A 25,402-nucleotide genomic window follows, 5' to 3' on the forward strand; every position below is an offset into this window, starting at 1 on the left:
ACTTTTGGCTTCATTTTTGGTTGTTTTCCAGGCTAATTTCCAAGGGGAGATGCCACACCACAAAATCCCCCTCTCTGCCCTGCCACAGTTGGTACTGATTTGAGTGTCTCTGCGGAGAAGCCAAGGATCAAATGCTCCATGGCGCCAGACTGTTTTCTTTTGCAGCCTGCAGGTAAGGGGAAGTTGTCCTGTGTCTGGCTGTATCATGCCTGCTCTGTGGATGGGCAGGAGTTCAGTTTGCAAATCTGCTGCTCCAACCCCCTCCACCAATGTGAAATTAATTTTTAAAAAATGGGAAAATGCTTAATTGCAGTTGACATATAGGCACTCTCTGCTATGAACTTTACACGCAATCACAGATAACAGCATCAAAATTAATGCCTGCTTCCCACTTGTCCTGCTATAAGCAATAAACGTTTGGCAAGTCAGTAAATAACAAAATTCTCATGTGGCCATCTACAGGTCACCAGGATACTTAAGAAGTTTGCGTTAATTATACCACGTTTGCCATCAAAGAGGGGATATTAACCCTTTCGAGCTGTTGCAGGAAAGCACTGGAGTAATTTGAAAGTAAGTAAATGAAGTCTTGTCACTAAAAGTGCAACCTTTGCAAAATAATAATAAAAGGAAGTGATGTTTGAAGCAAAAACCTCACTAGACATCATGGAAAATACAGTACCTTTTCAGCTTTCCTTTTATTTATTTTGTATTTTGACATCAAACACTCCCTGTAACCTAATCTTCTTGGCTTTTGATGTGGCCGTGGAGACATGACAATTAAGCACGGCTTAAAACAATAATCCCAACAACAGGAACCAAAGGCAAGTAATGTCAGGGTTCCCCCCTCACAAAAAGCCTGTCCCCCAGTGTTTGGTGGTAGTGAAAGGACTATAAATCCCAATTTGTTGCCTCGATATCTGTTCTGTGCTTACACTTTACGTTGAACTTTACACACTTGCTCCATTTCCATTCCCTGCTGTTTGTTTTTCTTCTGCTATGCAAAATGTCTGGAGACAAACATGATACACACATTGCAGAGAGATGGTTTGATCTTTCACAGATTAGTGCCACCTGACAAACACGGGATTATTTATTATCTGTGTTGCAGGAACTGCTGAAGGCCCCGCTCAGAGAGGCACGCTCCTCCGGGCGCTGGGGGATGCACCACCCCTCCTGACAGCCTGATGGATCATGGCCCCAGTTCTGTCAGCAGATCCGACCAAACCAGCAAAATACCAGCAGAGAGGCAGCCCCTAGGTGAGCCACCATCACAGCCTGAATGGATGTGTGATGTGCAACCAAAGCAAACAGCTTGATTATTTCGTATTTTAAAGAGATGTTGCTAGTTCTCCTTTTTCAGCTATTCAAAGATGGAGGGAGAGAAGCTGAGCTTAGTTACAACCCCGTTTTAAACCTGTCTGAAAAAGAACATGTTTCTTTTTAAATGAAGCTTGCATGGTATGCTATAAACTGCCTCCTTTTTTTTTTTTCTTCTTTTTTTTTTTAATAGGTGTTTGCACTAAGCCTTGCTAAACAAGTTAGAGAGATGATTAACTCGTCTGAAACGATGCGGGAAGGCCTCGTCCCAGTTGCATGTTCTTCCTTCAGCACATCGAGAGCTGCTGCTGCTGCTCCGTGGTATTCACGAGCAGGGCTTGCAAGCTGGGCTGGGCAGGAGGCTGCAGGGGGAAAGAGAAGCACTGGTAGAAAGGGCTGGAATTTACACACACGCTGAAAAAGGAACTCAGGCTATTTTTTTCCTTAATGAGTAAAGAGTTATCCCCAAGCTGGTTTCCACAGAAGTGAGACACATCTTCCAGGGGGTCAAAGGAGGAAACCCAAAGTTCATTAGCAGTTTTCTTGAAAATATTGCTGCCCCTGCAGCAGCAATGCCCACCCCTGCTCATGTCAGGGGGACTTTGCAAGACTTTGTAAGGTCCTTCTGTGGGTCAGACTTGACTGTGTGATGAAAGCAGCTGCAAAATTTTGGCCGTAGAAGATCTGTCTGGTAAGCACTTTTCTCCATCCTCACATGCCAGCCCATGTGTACAGCCCCCTGTACTCAGGGCTGTTCCCAGGGCAGCACTGAGCAGTTCTGGGCTGGCCATCCACCCTTGCTCCCTTCACGACACTGATAATGACAAATGGCAAGGAACAGGTTTCCAGGTTGAGAGTGTTCCTTTGGAGAACTTTCCCTGGTCTAATACAGGTCCTGCCTTGAAACCCATTAAGCAGCTGGCCACTTTTCTAAGTTTACAGTGCCTTTAAAATGTGTTTTTAATGCAAAAGTATTTCTCCAAACACTTTAAAAGAAACAACACACCAAAAAAAAATCTCGAGAAAAACCACAGTTCATCATCTGCAACGTGGCTGCTGCCTGAAATTTTAAACTAGCTTAGAAACTTTAGTGCACTTAACCACCTGGCCTTGTTACCCCAAAACAGCACTGAAGAATGAGTTTTGTACCTGTGGTTTTAATACTAAATCATTCTTTAGCTACCTCTTTTTGTCCTACCCTGTTAGGTTTTTGAAATATCAATATGGCAACGACGATAGTTTTTCCCCTCCCTACTAAATGCAGCTTTTATAACATGAAGCTGGGCACAGGTAGTTTCACAAAAAAGGTATTTTATTATTCTTAGCAATATTCACCTTGAAGGAATATGAGGAAAGCATACACTTTTTACAGACAATATATAAACATGTTGTACATAATTAACAATAACTTAGTTCACTAATCCAAAAATAAGCAAAATAAAAATTAAAATAAAAACAGAAAATACTGAAGATTTTTTTTATGCTGATACAAGTACAAAATAATTTAAATCTCGACTGCCGTTGTCTATGCTGCAGTGACTGACAATATATTGCACTTTGTCAACTGTATCAGTAATCCCTGTCTTTCACCCACATCCCTTCCCCTCTGCCCAAATCCTACAGAAATTTGAGTTGGGTACAAATAATGTACAACTGTACCATTGTAAAAGGTAAAAAGTAAGAAGGACCTAATTTTTTACCTCAGTAGATTAAAAATTCTTATGATTTCTCCCAACCAATTTAGTTTCCCATTTATTTCCACTTCTTTACAAAGTGCACCTATATGCCTATGCAGACCAAAAAAAAGGAGGAAAGCAGGATTTTCATGGCTGCTTGGTTCTTAATTATAAAATACTAGAATTACAGGTTTAAAAAACAATTTACATACATCCATTTTTTTGTTTCATTCTGTTTTTTCTTTAAAGCAGGACTTTTGCAGTAAAGATACAATTTGGCTTGATCCAAAAAAAAAACCAAAAACAAAAAATACCCCAACAACAAAATAGTTAAAATTTTAAAAAACAAAATAAAAAGCTTGTCACAGAGTTAAGCTTACGTGGTTTACATTATCAAACCCCTCTGTTCATTGGGGCATTTTCATCAGAAGTATAGCTAAATATGTACACTGTATGTTATACTGGAGCTTGTGTTCACGAGAGGCATCAGATCATAACAATCAATAGAATACACTTCACATTGGCAATAGCTTTGTTTTCGGTCATTTACGTACAATACGGTTTAATAATGGGAGATTTAATTTTTTTTTTCTTCTTTTTTTTTTTTTCATATAAAATCCGCTACGGAAAACAGACGTTCCCCTTAGAACGATGCTTTCCCTCGTCTCATCAGCTGTCACTGTGTCTGGGATTTGACGGATGTGTGAAGCTCAAACTGATTGTCTCTCTTTTTCCCCTCTCCAGTGATCTCAACCTCATTTCTGCCCTTCCTCCCTGTGAAGTCCACCGGGGCCTGGATGCCTGAGACAGCACGAGCTGGCTGTGTGGACGTGGTGGCCACACTGCCTGAAGTTTACCCAAGCAGCTAATCTGCATTTTTAAGCGACAGCTGCCAACACAACAGAACAAAATGCTTCAACCTCTAAAGTCTGCGAGCGGGATGGTTTTTGTGCCCCGTGATGGTTTTGGCTGTGCTAGAACTTAGCTGCGACACAGTTTTGGTAAATGCCTGTATCTCACCCCTTGCTAGTGCAGGATTGCCTTCCCCAGAGTTTTTCCCAAAGGTTTGCCTGACCTAGGTTGTCTGTTTGGAGGAACAATAGGGTAGTTGGGAGAGGGGCTCTTTTTTTAAATAAATCTTTCATGTTAGGGAAAAGAATGAAGGAATTGTGTCAAAATAATCACCATCTTGGGCATATTAAAATCCCGTATTACGGCTACATTTTTGCTTTGTTCCTCGCCCTCGCAATCTTTTCCCCCTTCCTAGTAACTTTGGTATGGAAGATAGATGGAGCTAATCCAAGAGGGCTGTCAAGTACATTTCCCCTCTCCTCCTTGTTTTGAAGGCAGCTTTTCTTACAGGGTAGCCATTGCAATGACAGCACAAAAACATGCAATCAGAGGGGTTGAGGCTTTTTGTGGAAAACAAAATAAATATGACTTTGTGTCTGATTTTAAAAATTACAGTTTAATAAAGATGTCCTTTTCGTTTTTGCCCTTTTTTTCTTTTTTGCCTTTTTTTTCTTTTTTTTTTTTCTTTTTTTCTTCTTTTTTTTCCCCATCCCAAAGTCCGCAATAGAAATCCAGCATGTCTGGCTTCCAGTGAGCCAATTCCATCCTGGGAGGCTGCTTATATCTCTTTACAATATTCACAGTAATAACAAAGAGAGAAAGGAAAGCCAGTTCCAAGCCTTCTCCTTCAGCTTCTGCCATCTTTTGCTTCCTGCTGGACCATTAAGTATCGAACAGGTGAGTTCTTTTTTCTTATACCTGAGGGGGCAAAGTGCATTACAGGCACCACTACACATTTCTGCAGAAGACCCATCATTCACCAGGTTTTAGTCCAGCATTAAGAGTTAAATGACATGGGAGCAAAGATCTCCTTTTGCCATCCCTACATTCTCCTCTTGGCAGAACATTTTCTTACTTGGTGTCATCTTAGGCAAAGTCCCATGTTCTTAATATCTGGGTGGGTCTCTTGGTCATCAGGTTTTATCCCATGGCTGTAACCATGCTGGATGGGTGTGGGTGTCCAAATGAGATGCTGGAAGAGGGGTGGATGGGGGTAGGTGTTGGTAGGATGTGTCCAGAGTGGCTGAAAGGGGGCAAATGCCCCATGGGTGCCATGTGACTGGCAAGGGCAGCAGCGCTGAAGGGAGACGACTTCTCCTGCATGCACTTGGACAGTTCCTCAAAACACTCTGAGCCTTTCTTGCTTTTCTTTGATTTGTTGGACATTTTCCTATTCCTGGTCTGAATTCCTTCCTTTTTCATGGTCAGAGGCCTGTTCACCTGCAAGAAATGAGAAAATCAGGCTCATGCAGACAAAATGACCTTATTGTGCAAAAATGAAAATATTTGGACAGCCCCCATGTGTTTTTCCTGGATGGAGACCTTTTTCTGGCCAAAAAAAATGGTGTTTCTCTCTGCAGAACTTGTTTATATTGATTTGTTTAATAAAACCACACACACAAAAAACCCCTAGACATGAAAAACAAATTGAACTGAATTTGGCAGCTGATGAGTCTCTTTCCCGTAGGTTTACCCTCAGTCCTCATTCATTTCCTAATAGAAGATCAAACTAGGAGGCACATGCTGACCCAAATTCAGTCCTGAGACATGAGCAATCCTGTACCAGTAACCTCTGTTACTTGCAGTGTAAATAACGTTCCAGCATATCAAGTGTTCCTGCTTAGGATTAATTTCTTAAAAAAAAATAATACAACAAAGCCTTAGATATAATTATTATTTTGCAAGTCAAAATGAAGTTAGCCCATCAGGATTAAGTTTTGCACAGAGCCCATTCCAAATGGCCTCCATTTCTGGAGGGAAACGGCACACAAAACCCACTTAGTTAAAACCAAGTGTGGCAGCTCTGTTTTGCCTGGTTTGCCCAAGCGTCAGAAGCCAAGCTAATACATTGTAATGTCACTGAACTTAGCATCACTATGCTGACAAAGAACGGCTGTCACTTCCCAGGGGAACCTTAGAGACGGGGGAAGGAATAAAACAACAACCAAACCCCTGAAACCAATAAAAGCCTAGTGTACACCATGCAGTTAAGACATCAATCCAGGCTGGGCAAGCAGCGACACATGAGATGAGTAAATACTCACATTGTGCAATTTATAGTAGAGTCCGCAGGCATTACAAACTGGGTCCCCGTTTGCGTTACGTCGCCATAAGGTCGTGGTGGTTGTCTGACAGTTGGCACAACAAGTCCCTGCCCTCCTGGCCGCTGACTAACCAAAAGAAAAAGAAAATTAAAATGTATCACCAGGCGGAGGGAGATCATGAGAAAGGTCAAATTGGACTCAATATTTAGTTTGGGGAGAACCAGTTAGTAGGATTTTACAGAACATCAGGGCTGGAGGAAAGCTGCTGGCAGTTTTACGTTTTACGGCCGTTATGTTTTTGTTTAAATTTAAATATTCTCCTATGCAAACTGCAGTTTCAAGCCCCATGGTACTGTGTGCAAGAGAAGTAAGAAAAGAAACAATGAATCTCCAATTCCACAAACAAAAACTTTAGAGGGGGAGAAAAATAATTTTGACTTTTTCAAATTTTCCCTTTGCAGGATTCTAGAATGCGTCATGAAAAATGCATTTGCCTTTTTTCTTTTTCTTTAATGATCGATTTAGACTGTGCCAGTGTTGGGACTGGGTTTGAAAACAGGGAATCTTTAAGAATGTGATTTTTACCCCTACTCTGGCCCTTGAAAGGTGGACACAAAAGAAAACGAACCACATTACTTAGCTGGGTGCAGTATTTATCAGAGCCATCACTGAAAATTCAGTTTGCATTTACAAGTGAAAGGGAGAAAACAAAACCGGCTCCAACTTTCTTTAAATATTTAGCAAACCAAATTTCATGCCTTGCAGCAATGATTCCGCTGACCCGTCTGCCGCCTCTGTCCCTACTTAGCTCCTTGGCTGACAAGCCCTCAAACAACCGCCTTAAAATTAAACACAACCACCAAAAATCCACCACCCTTTCCTAAATCTATTGTTCTGCTGAAACCAAGGTGAGGGGAAAGAAAAATGCCCAAACATTCACCCACCTCCCAAAACAAGAACAGGAAAAGCAGAGCAGCAGGCGGCTGTGATTCCTGGATGGGCCCTTGTCTAGCAGACCCCACGATAAAGCGTCCTTTGTGCACAGACAGTGGCGTGCAAAGTGTTATGGACAGACTAACTGCACCCCGCATTTTGGGGAATTATTTTGTATCAGAAACATTCCCCCCTGCCTCTAGAAGTGGTCAAAATACCAAGTCCATTTTGAGCTACTGAGTTAATGCTGAGGACTCAGTATTTTCTTAAATTGGGGTTTACTTCCTAAAGCCTATCAATCGCGGTCATTCCCCGGGGGCCTTGCTCTCTGGATGTTTCTGCAATTAGCCATGGAGAGCCGTGGGGTGAAGCAGCAGCAAAGCTCCCAGTAATGCACAGGGCATCTCGGTGAGCACAGAGCCAGTCCCGGGGCAGTGGCTTTCCCAGAGAACTCCGTGCTCTTCCCTGCCTGCTGGCCCCGGTGGGGAGCCGGTGCCGCTGGAAGCACAGCCTGGCCCTCTCGCCAAAGAGGAGTACAGGGCTCTGTTCTCACTTGCTCCTGATTTATGCCATGGCCCTCTGAAACTTTCCCAAAGCTGATGGACGGCTCAGCAGCTTTAGGCAAGAATCAGGCCTTCGGAGACTCATATATTTCAGTGCCTTACTCGCCTGTGAGAACAGGCCAAAGGCAGAAAGAGGGGGTACCCCCTACTGCAAATGCACTCATGCAACCCAAACACAATTAATGCCAGACGTCCAAACGCTGACATTATTAATACGATCACTTTGCTATTGCATGGCAGATGAACAAATTCCCAAAGATGGCCATCTCCTCTCCCCCGCAAACAAGCAAACTACAGTGGAAAAAGGGGCAATAAACAAAGCTGTAAATCAATTAAAACAAAACAAAACATTTGAACAACTACACTAAAAGAAAACCTCTTTAGTGCCCCCCAAACCCTGCACAGTGAGCTAAGTATAACAGTCTCCCAACACACTGGAAGGTGGAGACCTATGTTTGCATATTTGAGATGGCTTACTGATACTCAACTATGCTGCTTAACTCTATGGCCTGTCCCATTCAGTCTGGAAAGCACTTGAGCCTGAGAGACGATAATGTTACACTGTTGTCTTAACATTTTTCTATATGTCAGTCACTTTAGAAGGCAAGTCATTAAGAAGCTTGCATAGCTGAAATTCTGACTCACGACAGAAATCTTCTGTATCCCATCCCAGCGTTAGAACAGTAATGCCAATTTTCTGCTCTCTAAACCTCATTGAAACTTGTCCACGAATAGCTAGGAGACTTAGGCACCATAAATCACAAAGCTCCAAAAAATATATTTATTATTCTTAGCATTTTACGCATTATTTGTGGAGTAGAGTGTATTAGAAATTTCAAAACAGCAAGCATGACTGGCAAGGCTTGCCTATAGAAACTCTCTAAAGCTTTTAGAGTCAGGAAACAGATACACAAAGTTTCCTTATCTTTAACGTACAGATATCCGGATAGGAAACTACTACCAGGAGCTTAGAAAGGACTTTTTTTTTTAAATCACTCAAATGAAAATACAAAGTATAGGTGACTCCATGGAAAAATAATAGGATTTTTTTTTAACAGTAGGGGATTGTCTGGGGAGGGAACCAATATTAATATTGCCAGAGAATATAAGAGCGAAAATTACTTCATGGCTTTTATACAAATAATTATGAAGCAGGGAGCAGTAGCTTTGACTCATCTGATTTGTTTTGCTTTTTTGGAGCTGGAACTTTTTTTTAGTCCATGGTGGAGGACATTCACACTCATAACCCTTTCGCTCCCAGTGTGTGCCCAAACCGTCCCAAGGGGCCAAATAAACGAGGAATTAAATGAAAAGCTGTCACCCGAGGATAAACGGGGAGCCGGACACACGATATCCCGCATGCATTGCGAGCGGCAGGGAGGCTCGGGACAGCTCGGTGGTCTGTGCCGGGATGGGGGCGGAGGGGTGGAGGGGAGATGTGCCCCGAGGCACGGCAGTGACCTCGCCGTGACTGACCCCCGTGTACTGTACAGCTCGGCTCCACGCAGGGGCTGAGCAGAGATGAGGCACGGCTGACTTGTGCCTGTGTGTGGTCCCTGCGCCTTATTTATCCCCAAACCCAGGAGAAACAGAGACACCTACCAGCCTTCGCTTGGGTTTAATGAGAGGTCGGTTTTGACCGTTCATTTTGTGGTAGAGCCCGCAGGCGTTACACAGGTAATGCCCGGTGCCGTCTCTTCTCCAGAGAGGGGTAGCAGTGGCTCCGCAGTTCACACACTCTCTGCCTTCTAAATGGAAACACGAAGAAACCGGATTTCTTTCTTTAAAAACAAATTCACAAAAGCTTTTTGCATTGTCCTTTAGGCATTTTTCAGAAGTCAAAACAGTGTGTTAATTTCTGTTAATTAAGCGCAACCAGACAGCAGTGACATCTACAGCACATGCAGCAAGGAGCTCAGTGTTTTGAGAACTCCCAGGCTCCGGTGGGTATTTTATGTCATGATCAGAAATAGGCAGCGCTCTCTGCAAGGTGAGAAAGAGTGACACTCTTATTGTGTCAGATGGAAGTTATCGTTTCAGCAAGAACTCCCTCAGACTGCACTGGGCACCGCTCCCCTCCCGTATCTATTGCACTCCGGTGGTGAAATCCTGTGTTCCCCTGCCACAAAAACACCCGGGCACGTGCACACAAACACACACACCTGCAAACACGCAGCACCTCAAAGAGAGAGTCAGAGGAAGAGGTTTTCTAGAATTAAATCTAAGCAAAAAAGACCTCTAATTCTGCACTTTCTTTTTTGTTGAAAATGCTACAGGATGAGAAAGTAGAGCTGAGCGGACTGGGAATGGATACAGAATACCAGAGGCTCAGTTGTGATTTTTGTTCTAAAGGCAGAAAAATGCTGTTAATGCTGTTCTTTGAGAAAGTTCAGTTTCACTGGAAATTACTGTAAAAAACCAGCTTTGAGTGCTTTTCTGGTTTTGTGATTTTTCAACAGTCCAGTCTGAATTTGGTAGGGAGCCGTTTACCTTCATTATTAGTTTCGGTAGTACAATGTGATAAACATGGCATTGTAGAATAGCTGTATTAAATAAAACACAACATGTAACTCCTAGATATCCGTCTCTGTCTCAGAAAGCTCCCTGGTAAAAGTTCATTTGCCTTGGATGGTTTGAGGGCAGGTCTGCTTAATATAGAAATCTCTCTTAATATAGTTTATGCAAATCCTAGAGTATTTAACTGGAAAGGAAGTTCTTTTTGCTAATAACTGAAGCAGGCCATGTTGAGTTCAGCAAGGCTTGTGTCTGCTTTAATCTAGGGAGTGGGTAGCTTTTAAACAACACAGTGTAGAGTGAAAAATGAGGGGAGCTCTGCAGCGCTGCATTTGTAGCTTTTGTCCCTCCTAGGGCAGGAAGCTGCAGGAGTCGTCCTGTCGTGAGTCTTAGTTTTCCTACAAAAACACTGAGTGGTCACGAACTTTCCCCAGTTCCTTGCACTGGGAGCTCCCTTACAGAGGGGGGAGAAAAAAAAGAAGCAACTGTAAAACAAAGCAAAAAAGGTCCTTGCTTCCCTCATCTAAAAATCATTGGCATCTACAGGACAAGAATTTTTGAAAAAGCTACTCAGGATCCCTCTATCTTTAGAGACCTGAATATTGAATCAGTTTCCAAACTCAGGAGGTTTGGGCTACCAATTGCCTGTAGTTTCTCTTCTATGCACTACCAAAAATACATACACATAGTAGCAACTGCCTGGAAATAATGGCAGAGAAAGAGTGTATTTTTCCCCTCGGAGGAATCATTTGAAACAGTACTGATGAGCTTGTAAAATAGCTGGTATTTTTGTTGCAAAACTCATAAGAGATCGCATTTCTAAATTATTGTCTACTTAAATAAAAACATGTAGGGTATTCATAAGCAAATATGTTCAATGGAATACATATGCAAACGCCTATAGAGCCATTTATTTTTAAAGGGCTGTCTAAATTCAGCCCCAATATATTGCAGTTAATTTCCTTCTATTGGTAAGAATGTTAAACCAGGAAGGTCATTAGAATTACATAAATTGTCATAATTTGTGTCTAGCTTTACAACTACTGTGATTCCAAAGTGGGGTCAAAACTTTGTCCACCACCTAATCTGTGGATTTAGGACTGCACTTTTAGAAGAAATGCAAGGAAGGGTTGTGAACATGGGAAAGGTCTACAGGCAGTCGTTTGGAAGCAGAGATATGTCTGATTCAGGGTTAAAAAAAAGGGGGGGGGGGCAGTATTTTCTAGTTAAAGTTAGGCTGGAGTAAGTTAGCAATGACTGGACACCTTAGTCTTTTGCACTGGTATGTAAACTATATTTGAACTTTTGCTCTTGTAAAATGCGAAGGGAAGAAGGCCCTCTGCGATCTGAAGGGGACCGGCCAGGGAAGTTTCGCTTTCATCTTGCGCTGGGGCCTTGGGTGGTGTTAATGAAGAGACGTGGAAATTGTGGAGAGAGAAATACCTATCGCCGGAAAGTCCCCATGTGTCACCCACGGGGTTTTGCCTGACTTGAGGGAGCAGGGTCGAGCCTGAGCCCCTCGGGAGGCTGAGGCCTGCTTTTCTCCGAGGAAAAGGGTTTGAGTTTCTTTCTCCATATAAATCCCTCTTTGTACAACACGGTCTGCTGGCTCGGACTGCCCTGGTCCCGTGCCCCGCGGCCCCTCCGAGCGCCCTGGGGCCACTGCCCGGCTGCCTTGGCACCCACAGGAGCTCGGCTCAAGCTCCATCTCCTAGTTAAAAAACCCAGACAAGCAGAACCAAGCAGTCACCTGTCCCTCTGTCGCGAAGAGGGCCAACACAAGGAGCCAGGCTGGCAGCAGCCCGCAGCCTCACCCCAACAGCTGGCGCAGCCACCCACCGCCCGCACGCAGCCCGGGAGCGCGGCCCTGCCACGCGGGACACTGCGGGGACACCACGGGGTGCCACACTTACCCGAACAGGACCTGGCCTTGCTCCGCGGCTTGGGGGTGAAGCTGGACGCGGGACCCCCCAGAAAGCTGCCCGGGTGGAAGAGGCTGCTGCTGTAGTCGTGGGCTGCCGGCACGTAGGAGGGGTAGGTGGGGATGGGGTGGTGGGTGGAGGGCTGGGCCCCCATGCTGGTGAGGCTGCTTCTGAGCGGGCTGGCGCTCTCCATTTTCATCCCCTCCGACAGCGACACTTGGTACTTGATGCTGTCTTTGTCCTCCTGCCGAGCCCCGGCGGAGGAAGAAGGGGAGGCGGCGCTGGTGGAGTTGGGGTCTGGGGACACTTCCTTGGGAGGGGTCGGGGGGAAGCCGAAGAGGTGGGAGCCGGAGTGCGAGGCCGGGGTGAGCGAAGACACGGAGGCGGTGCTGGAGGTGCTGCTGCCCGGGTACACCGAGATGGCCCCAGGCGCTCCGGCCGCCGAGGGGTGCAGGGGTGTCTTGGTGAAGGGGCTGACGGTCCAGGGGTTGTGGTGATGGGCAGACAGTGCCGCCTTGCTGCTGTCCAGCCAAGGGATCCCGGGGCTGTGGATAAGATGAGGCCGGCACATTTGACTCCCGGTGAGGCGGGCTGTAGAAACACAAGAGCGATTGGGGTCAGCGTGGGGCGGCTCAGCCCGGAGCGGCTCGGGGAAGTCCCCCAGCTGCCCGGGGCTGGGCAGCTCCTCGGTCTGCGGGCAGCCGGAGGACAGGCGGCCACGGGAGACACTTCACAACCCGGGAAAAAGCGGCCAGGCTGGTGCAGCAGCCCCTTCGCCCTGTCCTATCCGAGGGATATACCAGCCAGCCAGGCGAGAAGGAGCAAGGCGAGCAGGAGGGGGACCCAGGCACCCCCTTTCCTCCCACCCCATTGCTGGGAATAAGCAGTAAACCCCTTCCTGCACTATCTTCTGAGCTGCCGTAACGCTCTCTTCGGCTCCTAAAACCACCCCCAAATAAAATCCATCGCCGGTTTGAATCGGTTTGTATTTTGCATCCGGGAAGTAGCCGTGTCTGAGAAGTTTTAGCCTGTGCGCACACTATTTCCCCTTCCTCTCTCACCTCCCCCCTTTCTTTCCCTCCCCTTCGCTAGTCCTTGGTTGTCCCTAGGGTTAAAATCACCCGTGCCTCCCTTTCTATCCTGTTTTCCATCTCCTTTTCCCCTGCTCCGACACACCGAAGCGGCCCCGAGTGAAACTTCTCAGTCCCGCTCAGGCCACCCGCGGCCCGTACGGAGGGGTCCGGAGCGCTGCCGAGACGGCGGGGAAGGGGCCGGGGTGCTGATTTACCGTGTGCCTGGCTGTACGAGACCCTGGCGCGGGCATGGGCGGAATTGGCGTAGTAAGGGTTGCCCTGGGAGTCCAGGTGGTTGAAGAAGACGTCGACTTCATCCGGAGGTAGGAGCTGCGCTGGTTCCATGTAGTTGTGAGCCAGCCCGGGGTGGTGGCTCTCGGGGTGCTGCCCATTGAGCACGGCGTGGTGGGCCATCCAGCGAGGCTGATCCGTGGCCACCTCCATGGCCTTGGGCCTCCCGTCCCACCCACCCCCGGGCCAGGAGCGAGCGGCGCTCGGTGGGGGCGGGGGGTGCTTCTCGGGGGGTCGCTTTTGGCGCTGCCTGGTGGGTTTTAAGAGATGGGTGGCTTTTCTTAGAAAGAAAACTGCCGGGTGACTGGAGCGCGCCCTCTGAGGCGTGGGGGAGGACCCCCGAACTCAGCGTGTCCTTCTGTCAACAGGCGGGTAGCAGAGGCAGGTCCGGGAAAGCGCCGGGGCAGCACCTGTAGGGAGAGACGGGAGGGTTTAGCAGCTCGGCAGCCCGGGGTGCGCTGCTCGCCGGGCCGGCTCCCGGCCGGCTTCTTTTCCCAGAGGTACATGGATGGGGAGGGGGAAGCAGAGCCCCTCCCCCCTTCCAAAAATATCCTCTCCCCAAAAGTCCTTGCCTTGCGCCCTCCCTGCTCATTGCCCCACAAAATAAACAGAGATCCCCTTTCAAACTCTTAACCAAAAACAAAAAGAAGAAAAACAAAAAAAAAAGGAAAAAAGGAAAAAGCTTCCTTCCACCCCTCCCGCTCTCGCTACAAACGTCAATAGGAGTTTTTCCAGCTGGCTTCAAAAGCGGGGTAAAAAAGGAAGAACGGCAGAACTAATATAGCGTAGTCCTAGCAAGAACTCCAACTGACACAAAAGGAAAAGGAGGGGGAAAAATGGGGATGGGGGGAGTCAAGGAGAAGAGCGGCGCGAAGGGTGTTTAGAGAAAGCAGCGAGTGCGCCCTGGCAGCGGCGCGGCGACCCCTTCCCCCCCCGCGCCCCACACTTACCCGGCGCGGGAGGCTGGGTGGCGATGAATGCCGGCGTGGTGGATGCGAGTGCCGCAAAGAGGGGGAGAACGGAGAAGGAATAAAAAAAAGCGAAGAGGGAGAGGAGGGGGGAAAGGCAGAGCGAGCGCGGGAGGAGCAGAGGAGGTTGGATGGAGGGTGTTACTCAGATGGCAAAGCCGCTGCTCTGGCCGGCTCGGTCCCATCCCCGCGCATCCTATATGAGCGCTGGCGCCAGCTGGCCGCGGCGCCGCAGACGGGCCGGGGCGCGCAGGGCCGGCGGCCGGGCCAGCCAATCCCGCCGCCCCACACCGCCCCCAACCGCACCCCCGGCCCCAAACGGAGCCGGCCCGGGGGGGGGAGCGCGGCAGACCCCCTCCTCCGCCCCCCTTCCCCTGCTCGCAGCATCCTCGCCCGGCAGCGCCGTGGGGGCTTTCCCCGCCCGGGCGCTGCACACCCCTGCGGGGCGGGGACGGCAAAATAGAGGGGGTCCCGCCGGGGAGTGCGGGGATGCGAAGTGGGGGGGGGGCGGGGGGGGTCGAGCGAAGATGGAGTGCGGGAAGGGCTCCGCGATGGGCCCGACTGCGCCGGGTGCTGCCCCGCCGCCGAGCCGCGACTTCCAGCGCCGCCGCCGGGATGCTCGGGGCTGGAAATCGGCACCGGGGAGATAAATATGCTAAAATCCCTTAAATCAGGCATAGCAGCGCGCAGCCGGGAGCGGGACAAACCTCAGCGTGGTCACGTTAGTTTGAAATAACTGTCTGGATCGGGGAAAAATAATTAAAAACAAATAATTGCGAGCCTCCGCGCCGAGCCCCGAGACCGACGGGACGAGCAGGGCCCGGGCAGCGGGGCAGCGCCGGGCAGGCTGCGGAGCATGGAACGGACCCTGCCCGCTCCCCGGCCCGTAGCACTCGGGCTGTAAACGAGCTATTGTTGGCTAGCGACCTCGGGCCCGGGGAGTCGAGCCGGGCCGGGGCACAAGGACGCTCGGACGGGGTACAGCCTTCCCGGTGGGTCTGCGGCACCGCTAACACGGCTGGGTTTTTTTTTAGCTCACTCTCACACTTTTTTCCCTTAAAATAATTAATAACAAAAACCAAACATCACAGTTTTAATATTTGCTATTACTCGCGTGCTTTGGGCCGGGGAGCTGAGGTGCATCCCGAATCAACAGGCGTTTTCTGTGGAGTTTGTGGTGCAGTTCAGCGGCAGCAGCCGGGGCGCGGGTCTGGCTCCGCCACCCCCGAAGGTGCGGATAAACCGGTCCGCTTTTGTGGCTGAAAATAATAATATAGGGAAAGGCACAAACAACTCCCCGGAGCGCTGCCGGGCGCTGCTGCAGGTCCTGTTTCCCAGGCGCTCCTCCTCCGTTCCTCAGCCGCTGCTTTCGGGGGAAAAGGGAAACGCTGATCTCAATCCTTCAACCCTCCGAGCTGGGCGCGGAGCGAGGACACTGTCCCTGCCCGGGGATCGGGGCGGGGGAGGCGGGCAGCAGCCCCTCCGCTCTCGGGGCAGCGGTCCCGGCTCCAGCCCGACGGCGCGGCCGGGGCAGGGGACGCGGGAGCGGTCGGAGCCGTGCGGACTGCGCCGGGCCCCACCGGGGGGCTGCGGGCGAGGGGAGCGGGGCGACCCCGATGCTGCTGCTGCTGCCCCCGGGGCCGCCCCCGCGGCGGGCAGCGCTGCAGGCTGGGAGCCGGAGCCGACCTCCCCCGGCCCGACCGCCCCAGTCACTACGACGCCGGGGCTCTGACGTCACCCGTCACTGCCAAATTCGCCAGGAAATGAACTTTTTTTTTTAAATAATAACAATAATAATAATAATAATGACGGTAATAATAATAAAACTCCCTTTCCTAGCAGCGGAGCACGTCTGGCCGGAGCGACATGGGGCTCCCTCGCTAGCTATTCCCCCACCACCACTCGTTGTCCCTCTATAACCTTCCCCTGGGGGACCCTCAACGCAGCCCCCTGAGGGGGGACCCACAGCGCAGCCCGGCGGGGCGGGGGAGCGGGGGCCGTACTGGGGGGACTAAAGGTTGGGACAGGGGGAGGCGATTATGCTCTCCCCGCTCCCCTCCGCATCCTTTGCTCTGACGCCTCCTGCACCCAAAGCCCGGGTTGTCCCTCTCCTCCCGGCCCCCTGACCTCGGGGCTGCGCGGTGGCGCCGGGACCGCGGCGCCCCTCGCCCCTCCTGCCGCTGCGGGGGGGTCGCCAGCGGTGGGGCCGGGCAGCAGCTCCTCCGGCGGCTGCCGGGCGCGGAAGGGGCGGTGGAGCCGGCTTCTCCCGGGACGGGCTGGTTGGCCCGGGCAGGCCGGGGACAGGAGCTGGGCCGGGCTTGGTGGGAGAGGGGCCGGGGTTCGGGAGGGCAAATGCCCCCCGCGCTGCGGAGCGTGCCCGGGAGCCTTAGTCCGGTGGTGCCCGGGAGGAAAGGGAAATAAAACCAAAATTTAAAAAAAAAATAAATAAAAAGGGAAAGTTAAAAGGCAGCGAGAAAACCAAGCGAGCTTTCTAAAAATCCGGCGTCTCCCTCCGAAGCGATTTTCTTTCTACATGCTCCAAAATCACCCAAATACCACCCGAAAATGGATTTTGTTTATGTTTTGAAAGAAAGGTGAGTATAAAATAAACTCGGGCCGTTGCAGGTAGATCCCCTCGGCGCCTCGTTGTACCCACTGCCGGAGGCTGCCGGGGTCGAGGTGTGCCGTGCCCGGGGAGTCCTTCCCGGTGGAGCAGGGCGGCGGTCAGCCGGGATCGCCCGGGCCTCGCCGGCTCTCGCTCCCGGCCTCCAGCGAAACCCAGCTCCTAGCTACACGATTATTAATTAATATGGATGTTTTAATTACTGCCCTGCTGCCATCAGCACGGGGCCGCGATTTTTGGGATTTTTTTTTGGGGGGGGGGGAAGTGGGGTGGGCTGTTTGTTTTAGGCAGGTGATAAAATCGCAGTTAACGAGCTGATAATTCGTTCGTGTTTGTTTTAAAAGACAAATTGTAAAGATTAATCAGGCGGCTTGATTTATGGCGAGGCAGACCCCGGCGCTGCCCGGCCAGGGCTCCCTGAAGCCCCCGTCTCGGGTTACCCGAGGCCCGGCAGGCGAAGCAAAACAAAAGGGGCGAGCGGGCGGCGGCGGTGGCTCCGGCCGCGCCGCCTCGGGACCGGCCCCAGGCGCCCGCCCCACCTCCGGCCCGGGGGTCCGGCTGCCACCTCCCCGCCGCCGGGTGCTGCCTTTGGCCGGCGCCTCTCCTTCGCACCCACCTCTCGCCTCCTGCAACCCCTCCCATTAAAACCCTTTGTAAAATAAATGACCCCTCCAGCAAGGATGAAGAATTTCTGCTGAGAGACCGGCTGAGCTGGGAGATTTTCTAGCCTGCCGACTCGCAGTATGTCGGTTTATTTTGTTCTATTTTATAATTTTGTTTAATTTTTAAATTTAATTCCCGACGTGTCCCGTCCCCTCTGCCTGTTTTTGGCGAACCGGCTGCCGGCTCCGGTCTCGGCCGCTGAACGCCCCGGCGGCACGGCTGAGGTTTTTAATTGAATTAATTCACCCACCGGGAGCAGCAGCGAACCGCGCTGGCTGCTGGAGGCGAGCGGCTTAGCTCCGCTCCGCAGCCTGCCGCTCACACGGCTGGTTAAGCAGCTCTTCCCTCAATTTTCTGCCAAGCCTCCCGAGAGAGGGTCCGGCCGGGCCCCACTCCTGCACCCCGCGCTTGCCAACCCCCGTTTACCTTCTTTCCCCGCTTTTTCCCCCAGGAACTACGGGCTCCGTGGTATTAACTTTATTTTGTTATTGCTGTTGCAATTTATTTTTCTCTTTTAATAAGGGAGCTTTCCCAGATCTGGAAGCACAACTGGTTATTTTGATTTGATTGACAAGTGATGTCATATCGTTAAGGGAGGGGGGAGACGACAACATGTTTTAGCAACAGTTAGTAGTGCCATGTGATGGAGTTGACACCTATTCTTGGGCAGAGGCGAAGGCAGAAAACAAATACCCCGGCGCCGCACACGGACCATTTATTTACATGTCCGGAGAGGGGATCCTTCCTCTTTTATTTCCCCCCTCATTCTGGGTGTTTGGATCTGGGAAAAATCATACCTGAGGAAAAAGGGGGTGGGATCCGCAGACCCCGGGGCACGTTCCTCCAGACACCCGTTCCTGGGGTGCTCCCGGCGGCCACCCGAGGGCCACACTCTCCCGGGGAACGGAGACCTGGGGACCGAGACCTCCCCTGCGGCATTGCCTCGCTGCGTCCCCGAGGTGCAACCCACAGCCGCAAACGGGGAGGGCAGGAAAACCCCGTGAAAAGAAAGAAGAGGGAGAGAAGTGCTCAGCGCTCAGCCCCGCACGGGGCCGCGGCTCTCCCGGTGTCGGCGGGCGATGTGCGAGCCCCGGGGCGGGCCGGGGCAGGGGGCTGCTCGCCGGCGGGGAGGGAACTGGGAGGGCCTGCTGTGGGCGTCCCGCTCCTGTCCCCCGCCCCACCGCAGGTTGGGGACCGCCGGCTCTGCCCGCAGGTAGGAGACCCGGACAGCCGGTCCCTGCGAGCAACCCCCCCACCACCCGCCTCGGGTGTATTTCCTTGGATGGGATTTTTTGGGGGGAGGGAAAGTTCTTGCTCTCTGCCTTTTTAATTTTTTTTTTTCCCCCGGTGTTTTCGTCCTTCTGGTCTTGTCTCCGCTTTGCTTTTCTTCACCCCCGGCCCCCCGTCCTGCGTTACTAGCACGTATTAATGGCTCCTGGTAGGGTTATAAAGTGACACAGTTACCTCGTAACCACAAGACCCTTATTTAAACTGCATCAAGGAAAAACAAAAAGAAAAAAAACAAGCGCCACAGATACGACTAGGGGAATAAATCACGGAAAAATTAATAATTTTGCTTGTTTTTGTAAATACACTATCTCCCATCCCGCAGAGGATTTCTGCTGGGTATGTCCCCCACCGTGGGAACCCTCGGTCAGTCTCTTTCCAGACACGCTCCCGCACACGCCTTCACCTGCGCTTTGTCCGCAATTTGCCCGGTGCCCACCGCCCCCGCAGCCCCCCGGCTGCAAAATAAAGGGTAGGAAAAGCCTCAAGCAGACCCCAGCCTCCCCACAAAACCGCCTTTTGTGCAAGTTCCCGAAGAGAAATGCGTGCGTGGGGAAGAAGGGTTGCACACGTACAGCTTTGTCCAGAAAAAGGTATCTTTTTCCTTTTCAGGCGCTGCCAGGAAAGATTTCGTTTGCAAGATCTCGCTTTCATTTTAAGTATATTTTTTTTCTTTCAAGGTTATTTTGGGAGCAGCTGTTGCAGGAGGGAGGAAAGAGGCCGATCCTCAGGTTTGGTTTGTTTCTCCTCAGGCAAAACTTTGCTGGGGAGGGACCGACCCGGCACGGGGAGCGGGACTCGACTCACGCCCGGCAACGGCACTGCCCGCGGCTCCTGCTCCTGCCAGCCGCGGGGCTGAGCCAGGCCGGGGCTTAGATTTCCGAGGAAAAAATAATTGCGTTTAATAAAGATGCTCCGTACGCCGGGGAAGAACAATCCCCTCGACCGAAACTCTCACTCCCTTAGTGAAATCGCTTTTCTTATTGAAATCGCCTCAAATCCAGGCAGGCTCCGCTCCTGGACGCATCTATTTTTTTTTTTCTTGCCTTCCAGCCTGAGCACCCCAAAGGAAAAGAAGGATAAAGAGGGGAACTTTGCACATACAACAAGAGAAAGAAAAAAAAAAAGCGAGAGGGTGAAAGAGCCGGCGGAGAGGAGCGGCCGTGTTCCCGATGTGCCTGGGTAATTTTAAATCATGCAAAGCCCCGTAAAGCTGCCGCACGGGACTGGGACGGGAGGACTCCCCGGCAGGCAGGTGCAGAGAGAGCGGGGCCGGGCCCTGCCGGCTTTCGGGGTAGAACAAACCCTCGCATCTCTCTTTTTTTTTTTCTTTTTCTTTTTTTTTTTCCTAATGCCCAAATCTGCCAACAAAGGGAGAGAGGAGATAGGATGTAGCTGCGGGGAGGGGACGCAGTGTTCTGCACACCCTGTCTCCGGGAAATCTCTGCGTGGCCGCCCTGGGTGAAATGCAACTTTCCAAGATGGAGATTTAAATAATCACCCCGGTGACAATGGGAAGGAAAAAAAAAAAAATCAAAACAACCAACCTCAGATCCAACCAGGGCCCGACGGCCCCGCTCCCCGCGGGGTGCGGTGCGGGGAGCGCCCCGCCGCCGGGCAGAGCCGGGGGAGCCCCGCGGTGCCCCCGGGCCGGCGGGCGCTGCACCGGGCTCAGCCCGGCCGGCTGGGAGGCGGCAGCCCGGGGGGTCCGGCCGTACTGGTGACATTTTTTCGTTCTTTACAAACCCTGCCAGATTTGTCCCTTGGGGAAACTGCCCCGAGCGAAGCGCTCCCGCAGCGGAACCCGCAGCTCGGTGCCCGCAGGGCCACCCCCGGGCCGCGAAGAGCCGCGCAGCCGCGGCCCCCTTACCTTGCCTTTCGCCTGTCCTCGATTTCTTTCAGTTCTCCGCACGATGCCGGGGAAGCGTCGGTTCTGCTTCTCCCGGGGCCGCTCCGCGGGCTGGGGAGGGGTCCGGCCGCCGGAGCCTCCCCGCCTGCCCGCGCCGGGAGCGGCGGCTCTGCCGCGGGCGGAGGGTGCGCGCAGCCCGGCGGAGGGGCTGCCGCCGTGCGCGCTGCTGAAAACTGGCAACAGTTTCGAGCTGAGCCCTTTTTTTTCCTCCCTTCCCTCCTTCCCCCCTTCCCTTCCTCCCTCCTCCCTCCCTCTCCTTTCCTCTCTCCCTTCTTTCCCTCCCCTTCTCTCTCTCACTCTCCTGCATTCACGGATGGCACAGCGAGCCACTGTGTATTTATGTACATAATAAGGCAGCTCGTCCCCTCCACTTCATTTGCATCATTACAATATCTGTACAAGCACATCACATTGTCTGTTGCTTGCACCTTTTGTTACGGTTGCTGTCACAGTCTACGCGACTTGACTTTCATATTTTAAATGAATTGATATTATACCAACAACACGCACTCACATCCCAGGCGCTGGGAAACCGGGCTCCGGCGATGCGGGCGCCGCAGCCTCAGCTCCTCCCGAGCCGCTCGCTTCTTCCTCGGATTCCAAGGAAGGTGGGCTGGGGGGAGCCGCTTCGTAGGGTCAATTATTCGTATAAATTACTCCTATTCGCATCAATTTTGTTTCCACTCTCTAGTGAATGGAATGCTTTGGGGGTCTTGGATTTTTTTTTTCCCATTGACCAGCCTGGCTTTTGTATAACCTCGTGTTTCTTCTCACACCTCTCCCTTCCAAATTCAGCCTTTCGGGCTATGCACCTGCACGTAAGTGAGGCAGTGGAGGAGCTGGAAGAGGCACAAGCAGATATTACGCGACGAGTCGTTGTTATAGCTAGGAAAGAGACGGTAAAACACGCATTTCGTAGAGCACTAAGAAATCCAGCCAGAACGAATGCTTTCGGAATTGTTTGAGCGCCCCAGCCCTGGCTTTGCCGTCCTCACCTGCTGGGTATTTTGCTGCCGGTGCGTGTGTGTGCGGGGCTGAGGGCTTCCCTGGCCAAGCGCCCGCTGCCTGCATGGGGTGACGGGCGCGGGGACCACGGCGAGGCGAGTCGGGGGCGCTGCGCGATTCTCCAGAGGGGGGGACAGGCGGGACCCCCGCCCGAGGCTGCAGGAAAATCATATTAATGCAGAGACAAAGGCCGGACCGTCCGGCGGGGGCCCTGCGGGAGGTGGGGGAACGAAATACGGTTGGGGAAGGGAAAGAGAAAAGTTTCGCGGGAGAGGAATTATCATCATAATGGAGGTAAAAATGTGAGCAGGGAAAAGAGAGGGGGGGATCCTATTCTGCTGGCATTTTCTGTCTGTCTTTGTGATATGGTTCGGGGGAAAAAGGGTCCTTGATATGCGGCAGATAATTCTTATCAGCTCCACGCAGCCCATTTCCAAAGTAAGTGTTTTAATTACTCCTCCTGTATTACCCTTCATCCTCTGAGAGAAGATACATCACCAGATTTATGCAGGGGAAAAATACAAAAGAATGTGGCATTAAAATATATACATATATATATCCCCCCTTTTTTCCCTTGTGCCCAGGAAGAGGGAGACGCTGTCGGCAGCAGCGTCCTGGGATCGCCCGGCACGGAACGACTCCAAAACGAGGAACTGTCGCTCAGACGGGAAAACTACGGGAAAAGTGGGGTTTGAAGGCTGCAGATTTTTTCCAAAGCGAGGACAGGCGGGGTTGTGCGAGCCGGGGGCTCAGGGGGCTGAGACCGCAGGGCTGCCCACCCGAGGCTCACCGCGCTGTGCCTGCTCACCAGCCGCGCTGTCCCGGGACAGCCGGGGTCACCCCTCCACGTGCCACCAGAGACTTTGGGGGTCGGAGGGGCAGGGAGTCGGGATTTTCCACTTATGCCCGCTGGAAGAGAAGGATGTTTTCCTTTCCTGTTAAGATTTCGTACTAAAGATGTCATCTGAAAGTCTGGGAGGAAGGGGGGACTGCTGTGCTCTCTTCCACGGTAACAACCATATTCTGCATATTGAAAAATATGATAGACAGTGGGGAAAGCTTTCCCCCCACACTAAAAAAAAAAAAAAAAAAAAAGAGAAAAAAAAGAAAAAAAAAGAACCAACCTTTTCAATATTGATTCAACAAAAAAAGAGGGAGAGAATTTAAAAAGAGAAGAAGCAGCACCAGCAGCAAGGAGAATATAGGCTCAGCAGCTCTCCAGGTTCGCTTCCTTATTATTACTATCCAGGGGTAATTTTTCATCTCTGCTAGCTAATCTTTGTTCCTTGTGAAGATAATGAATAGCCCAATCCTTATCTCCTGGGCTCCTGGAGGCTGCTGGAGAATGGGGTTGAACAGGGTTGAAAATTGGTTCCAAAGTGCTGCTGAATAAATGGTGTTCCTTATCTCTCGCTTCCAGATTATCGGAACCCTTTCAAAACTCACACAACAAATACAGCCACCGCATCTAATGCATCATTTACCAGAGCAGATCTCCGCGTTTGATCGGCAGATAGGCAAAATCTATGTATTCCTTGCTTTACTTAGTATGCATGGATGCGGGGCTGCTGTGCATGAGGGGTGCCCCCGGCCGGGCCTGGGACACCCCCGAGGCTCTTCGCACAAGCGGGTCTTTGCTGTGGATTCCGTGGAGTGACAAGAGGGTCCCCTGCCCGTCCCCGACCGAGGGGAGCAGGGTGGGACAGCAGCTCACTGTGCCGGGTGCTGCCACGCAGCGTGCTTGGAAATTTGGGACTGCTCTGCTGAGGTAGTGGTGGATTTGCAGGGAGGGGAGAAGAGTTGTGAACACCATCCTGGGTACCCCAGGCACCTGCTAAAGTCACACTCACTTCTGCACCCACAGCCACATTCACTCACGGGCAGTCGCTGTTTCAGGAGGGGTGAGCCCCATCTGTGCAGCAGCACCTCTGTCCCCCTTCACCCCCAGAAAGCCACCTCCAGACTCAGCTGCGTCCCAGTCTTGCCCCAGCCCTCAGCACTCTCAGGGTCCAGCTGGGTCAATCTAGTAAAATCTCCCAGTGCTCCCCACAGCTTGTTCCTCCCAAACCCTCGTCGTGAAGTCCTGCCAGTCCCTTGGGTCCCCCACGGGCTTGGTGGCTTCCAGCCCTCACTGTCGGTGCTGGGTGATCCCTCCACATCCCAGCCACAGGCAGAACAGGACATCTGGGGCAGCCCAAATTTGGGAAGCAAATGTCAATCCCGGGGAACAAAAATGAACCTGACAGAAGGGTGTTCTTTGCTCCTAGAGTTAGTGTGAAGTCTGTCCCTTCCAGCTCAGGGCAGCATCAGGTTTTCCCTCCTCCCTTTCTCTCTTCCTCCCTTTCTCTCATCTCTTTCTCTACTTCTCTCTTTATTTCGTGTTTCTAATTCTCTCCTTTTTTTTTAATCTCTTTTCTTTTTCCTCCCCAAACCTATCTATATAACAGTAAATGCCTGCCAGTCTGGCTGTGCAACCCCCAACTCCAGCATAGGAGATCCCCCATCCCAGAGCTAGGGACAGATGTCACTTCAGGTCTCACCCAACCCTCTTTTCTCTGGCAGCACCTGAGCCTGTGCCCAGGCACAAAACAAGGAAGCATTTTATTCTGCAGCACATCACATGTCATTAGCACTGCCCTGAACCCCCAGCCCAGGGGCACAGCAAGATTCTGGGTTGGGAACAGGACACCCACAGTCTCCTGGTCCTCTCTGCCTGGCCAGCAAAGCTCATCTCATCCCTGCCCAGAAAGAGAGAGAAACTTTCATGGGAAGTTGCAGGCAAGCAGCAGCCCCTGTCCGTGCTTGAGAGTTTTGCAAATGTTCAACTTGTACTAATTTTTTTATGGCTGTATTCACAGTTGTTCTCTGTAAAAAATGGACCTGTGTTAGTTTATTAATAACCTAAACATTACGTATTAAAGACCTATGAGTGACACAAGATGACAAAAAGCTGTATTTTTCCAATATACACAAGCACACATTTAATAACCTTCTATTGCATCTCAGCTAGGCCTTCTCTCTGATGGTTCCCATGGCAACTGAGATAAAAAAGCAGCCATTTTCCATATCTCTATGAAAGTCTATTATATTGCAGGATTAGTTCATCTTCTGCTAAGGTCAAACACAAAGTCATACAACCTGAAATATTTAGAATCCATGTACATTCATTTTTTTATATGCCCTTTCATTTTCCACAAAAGACTGGGCTCCTCTGAGGTTTTATTCCCCAGAAAATGCTAAGCAAAGCAATAAAAAAATCATGATTAGCAGCTGATGAAAAGTTCAATTGTTTTTTTTTTTTTCCCTCGGTTTTTTTCCCCCCTTTAAAAAAAAAAAAAAGCCACCACTATTGTTGGGCAGATAGTGCCTTCCCCATTTATCTCTATCAGCAGCCGTGATTGCAGCCGATACCGGCCGCCTAATTGGGCTGGGAGCGATTCGCAGGCGGACGGCGGCACCTTCTGGCAGCGGCGGGTGAGACGCTGAAGCCGGGACAGCCGGGACAGCCAGAGGTGCAGGGACAGCAGGGACAGCCGGGGGTG

At 51.1% G+C, this 25,402-nt stretch overlaps 1 protein-coding gene, 2 long non-coding RNA genes and 1 pseudogene across 6 annotated transcripts; 3 read left to right on the top strand and 1 right to left on the bottom strand.

The window, feature by feature from the left end:
• Positions 1-468: 468 nt before the first annotated feature.
• Positions 469-2,121, top strand: LOC146431696 (uncharacterized). The gene is made up of 3 exons (XR_014854635.1): positions 469-570; positions 1,109-1,257; positions 1,511-2,121. It is a non-coding gene; the product is annotated as an uncharacterized LOC146431696 (long non-coding RNA).
• A 490-nt stretch (positions 2,122-2,611) lies between these two features.
• Positions 2,612-20,956, bottom strand: GATA2 (GATA binding protein 2). 4 transcript variants are annotated; one of them, XM_085072613.1, is made up of 6 exons: positions 20,817-20,956; positions 13,330-13,815; positions 12,033-12,632; positions 9,208-9,386; positions 6,110-6,235; positions 2,612-5,285 (listed from the first exon to the last, which is right to left on the bottom strand). In XM_085072613.1, the coding sequence occupies exons 2-6, from the start codon at positions 13,556-13,558 to the stop codon at positions 4,986-4,988; spliced, it is 1,434 nt and encodes a 477-aa protein (XP_084928739.1). In that variant the 5' UTR covers positions 13,559-13,815; positions 20,817-20,956; the 3' UTR covers positions 2,612-4,985. The 4 variants fall into 4 exon arrangements, with proteins under 4 accessions (XP_084928739.1, XP_084928740.1, XP_084928738.1 ...); XM_085072614.1 differs by lacking the exon at positions 20,817-20,956 and adding an exon at positions 18,086-18,136; XM_085072612.1 differs by lacking the exon at positions 20,817-20,956 and adding an exon at positions 14,356-14,622.
• On the top strand, positions 19,025-20,821 carry LOC146431698 (uncharacterized). Its single transcript, XR_014854733.1, has 3 exons — positions 19,025-19,539; positions 19,627-19,677; positions 20,000-20,821. It is a non-coding gene; the product is annotated as an uncharacterized LOC146431698 (long non-coding RNA).
• LOC146431699 (uncharacterized) lies at positions 20,860-25,140 on the top strand (annotated as a pseudogene).
• The last annotated feature ends 262 nt before the right edge of the window (positions 25,141-25,402 follow it).

Source organism: Lichenostomus cassidix, chromosome 12 (genome assembly GCF_008360975.1).
Source record: "Lichenostomus cassidix isolate B80296 chromosome 12, HeHo_3.0, whole genome shotgun sequence".
NCBI lineage: Eukaryota > Metazoa > Chordata > Aves > Passeriformes > Meliphagidae > Lichenostomus > Lichenostomus cassidix.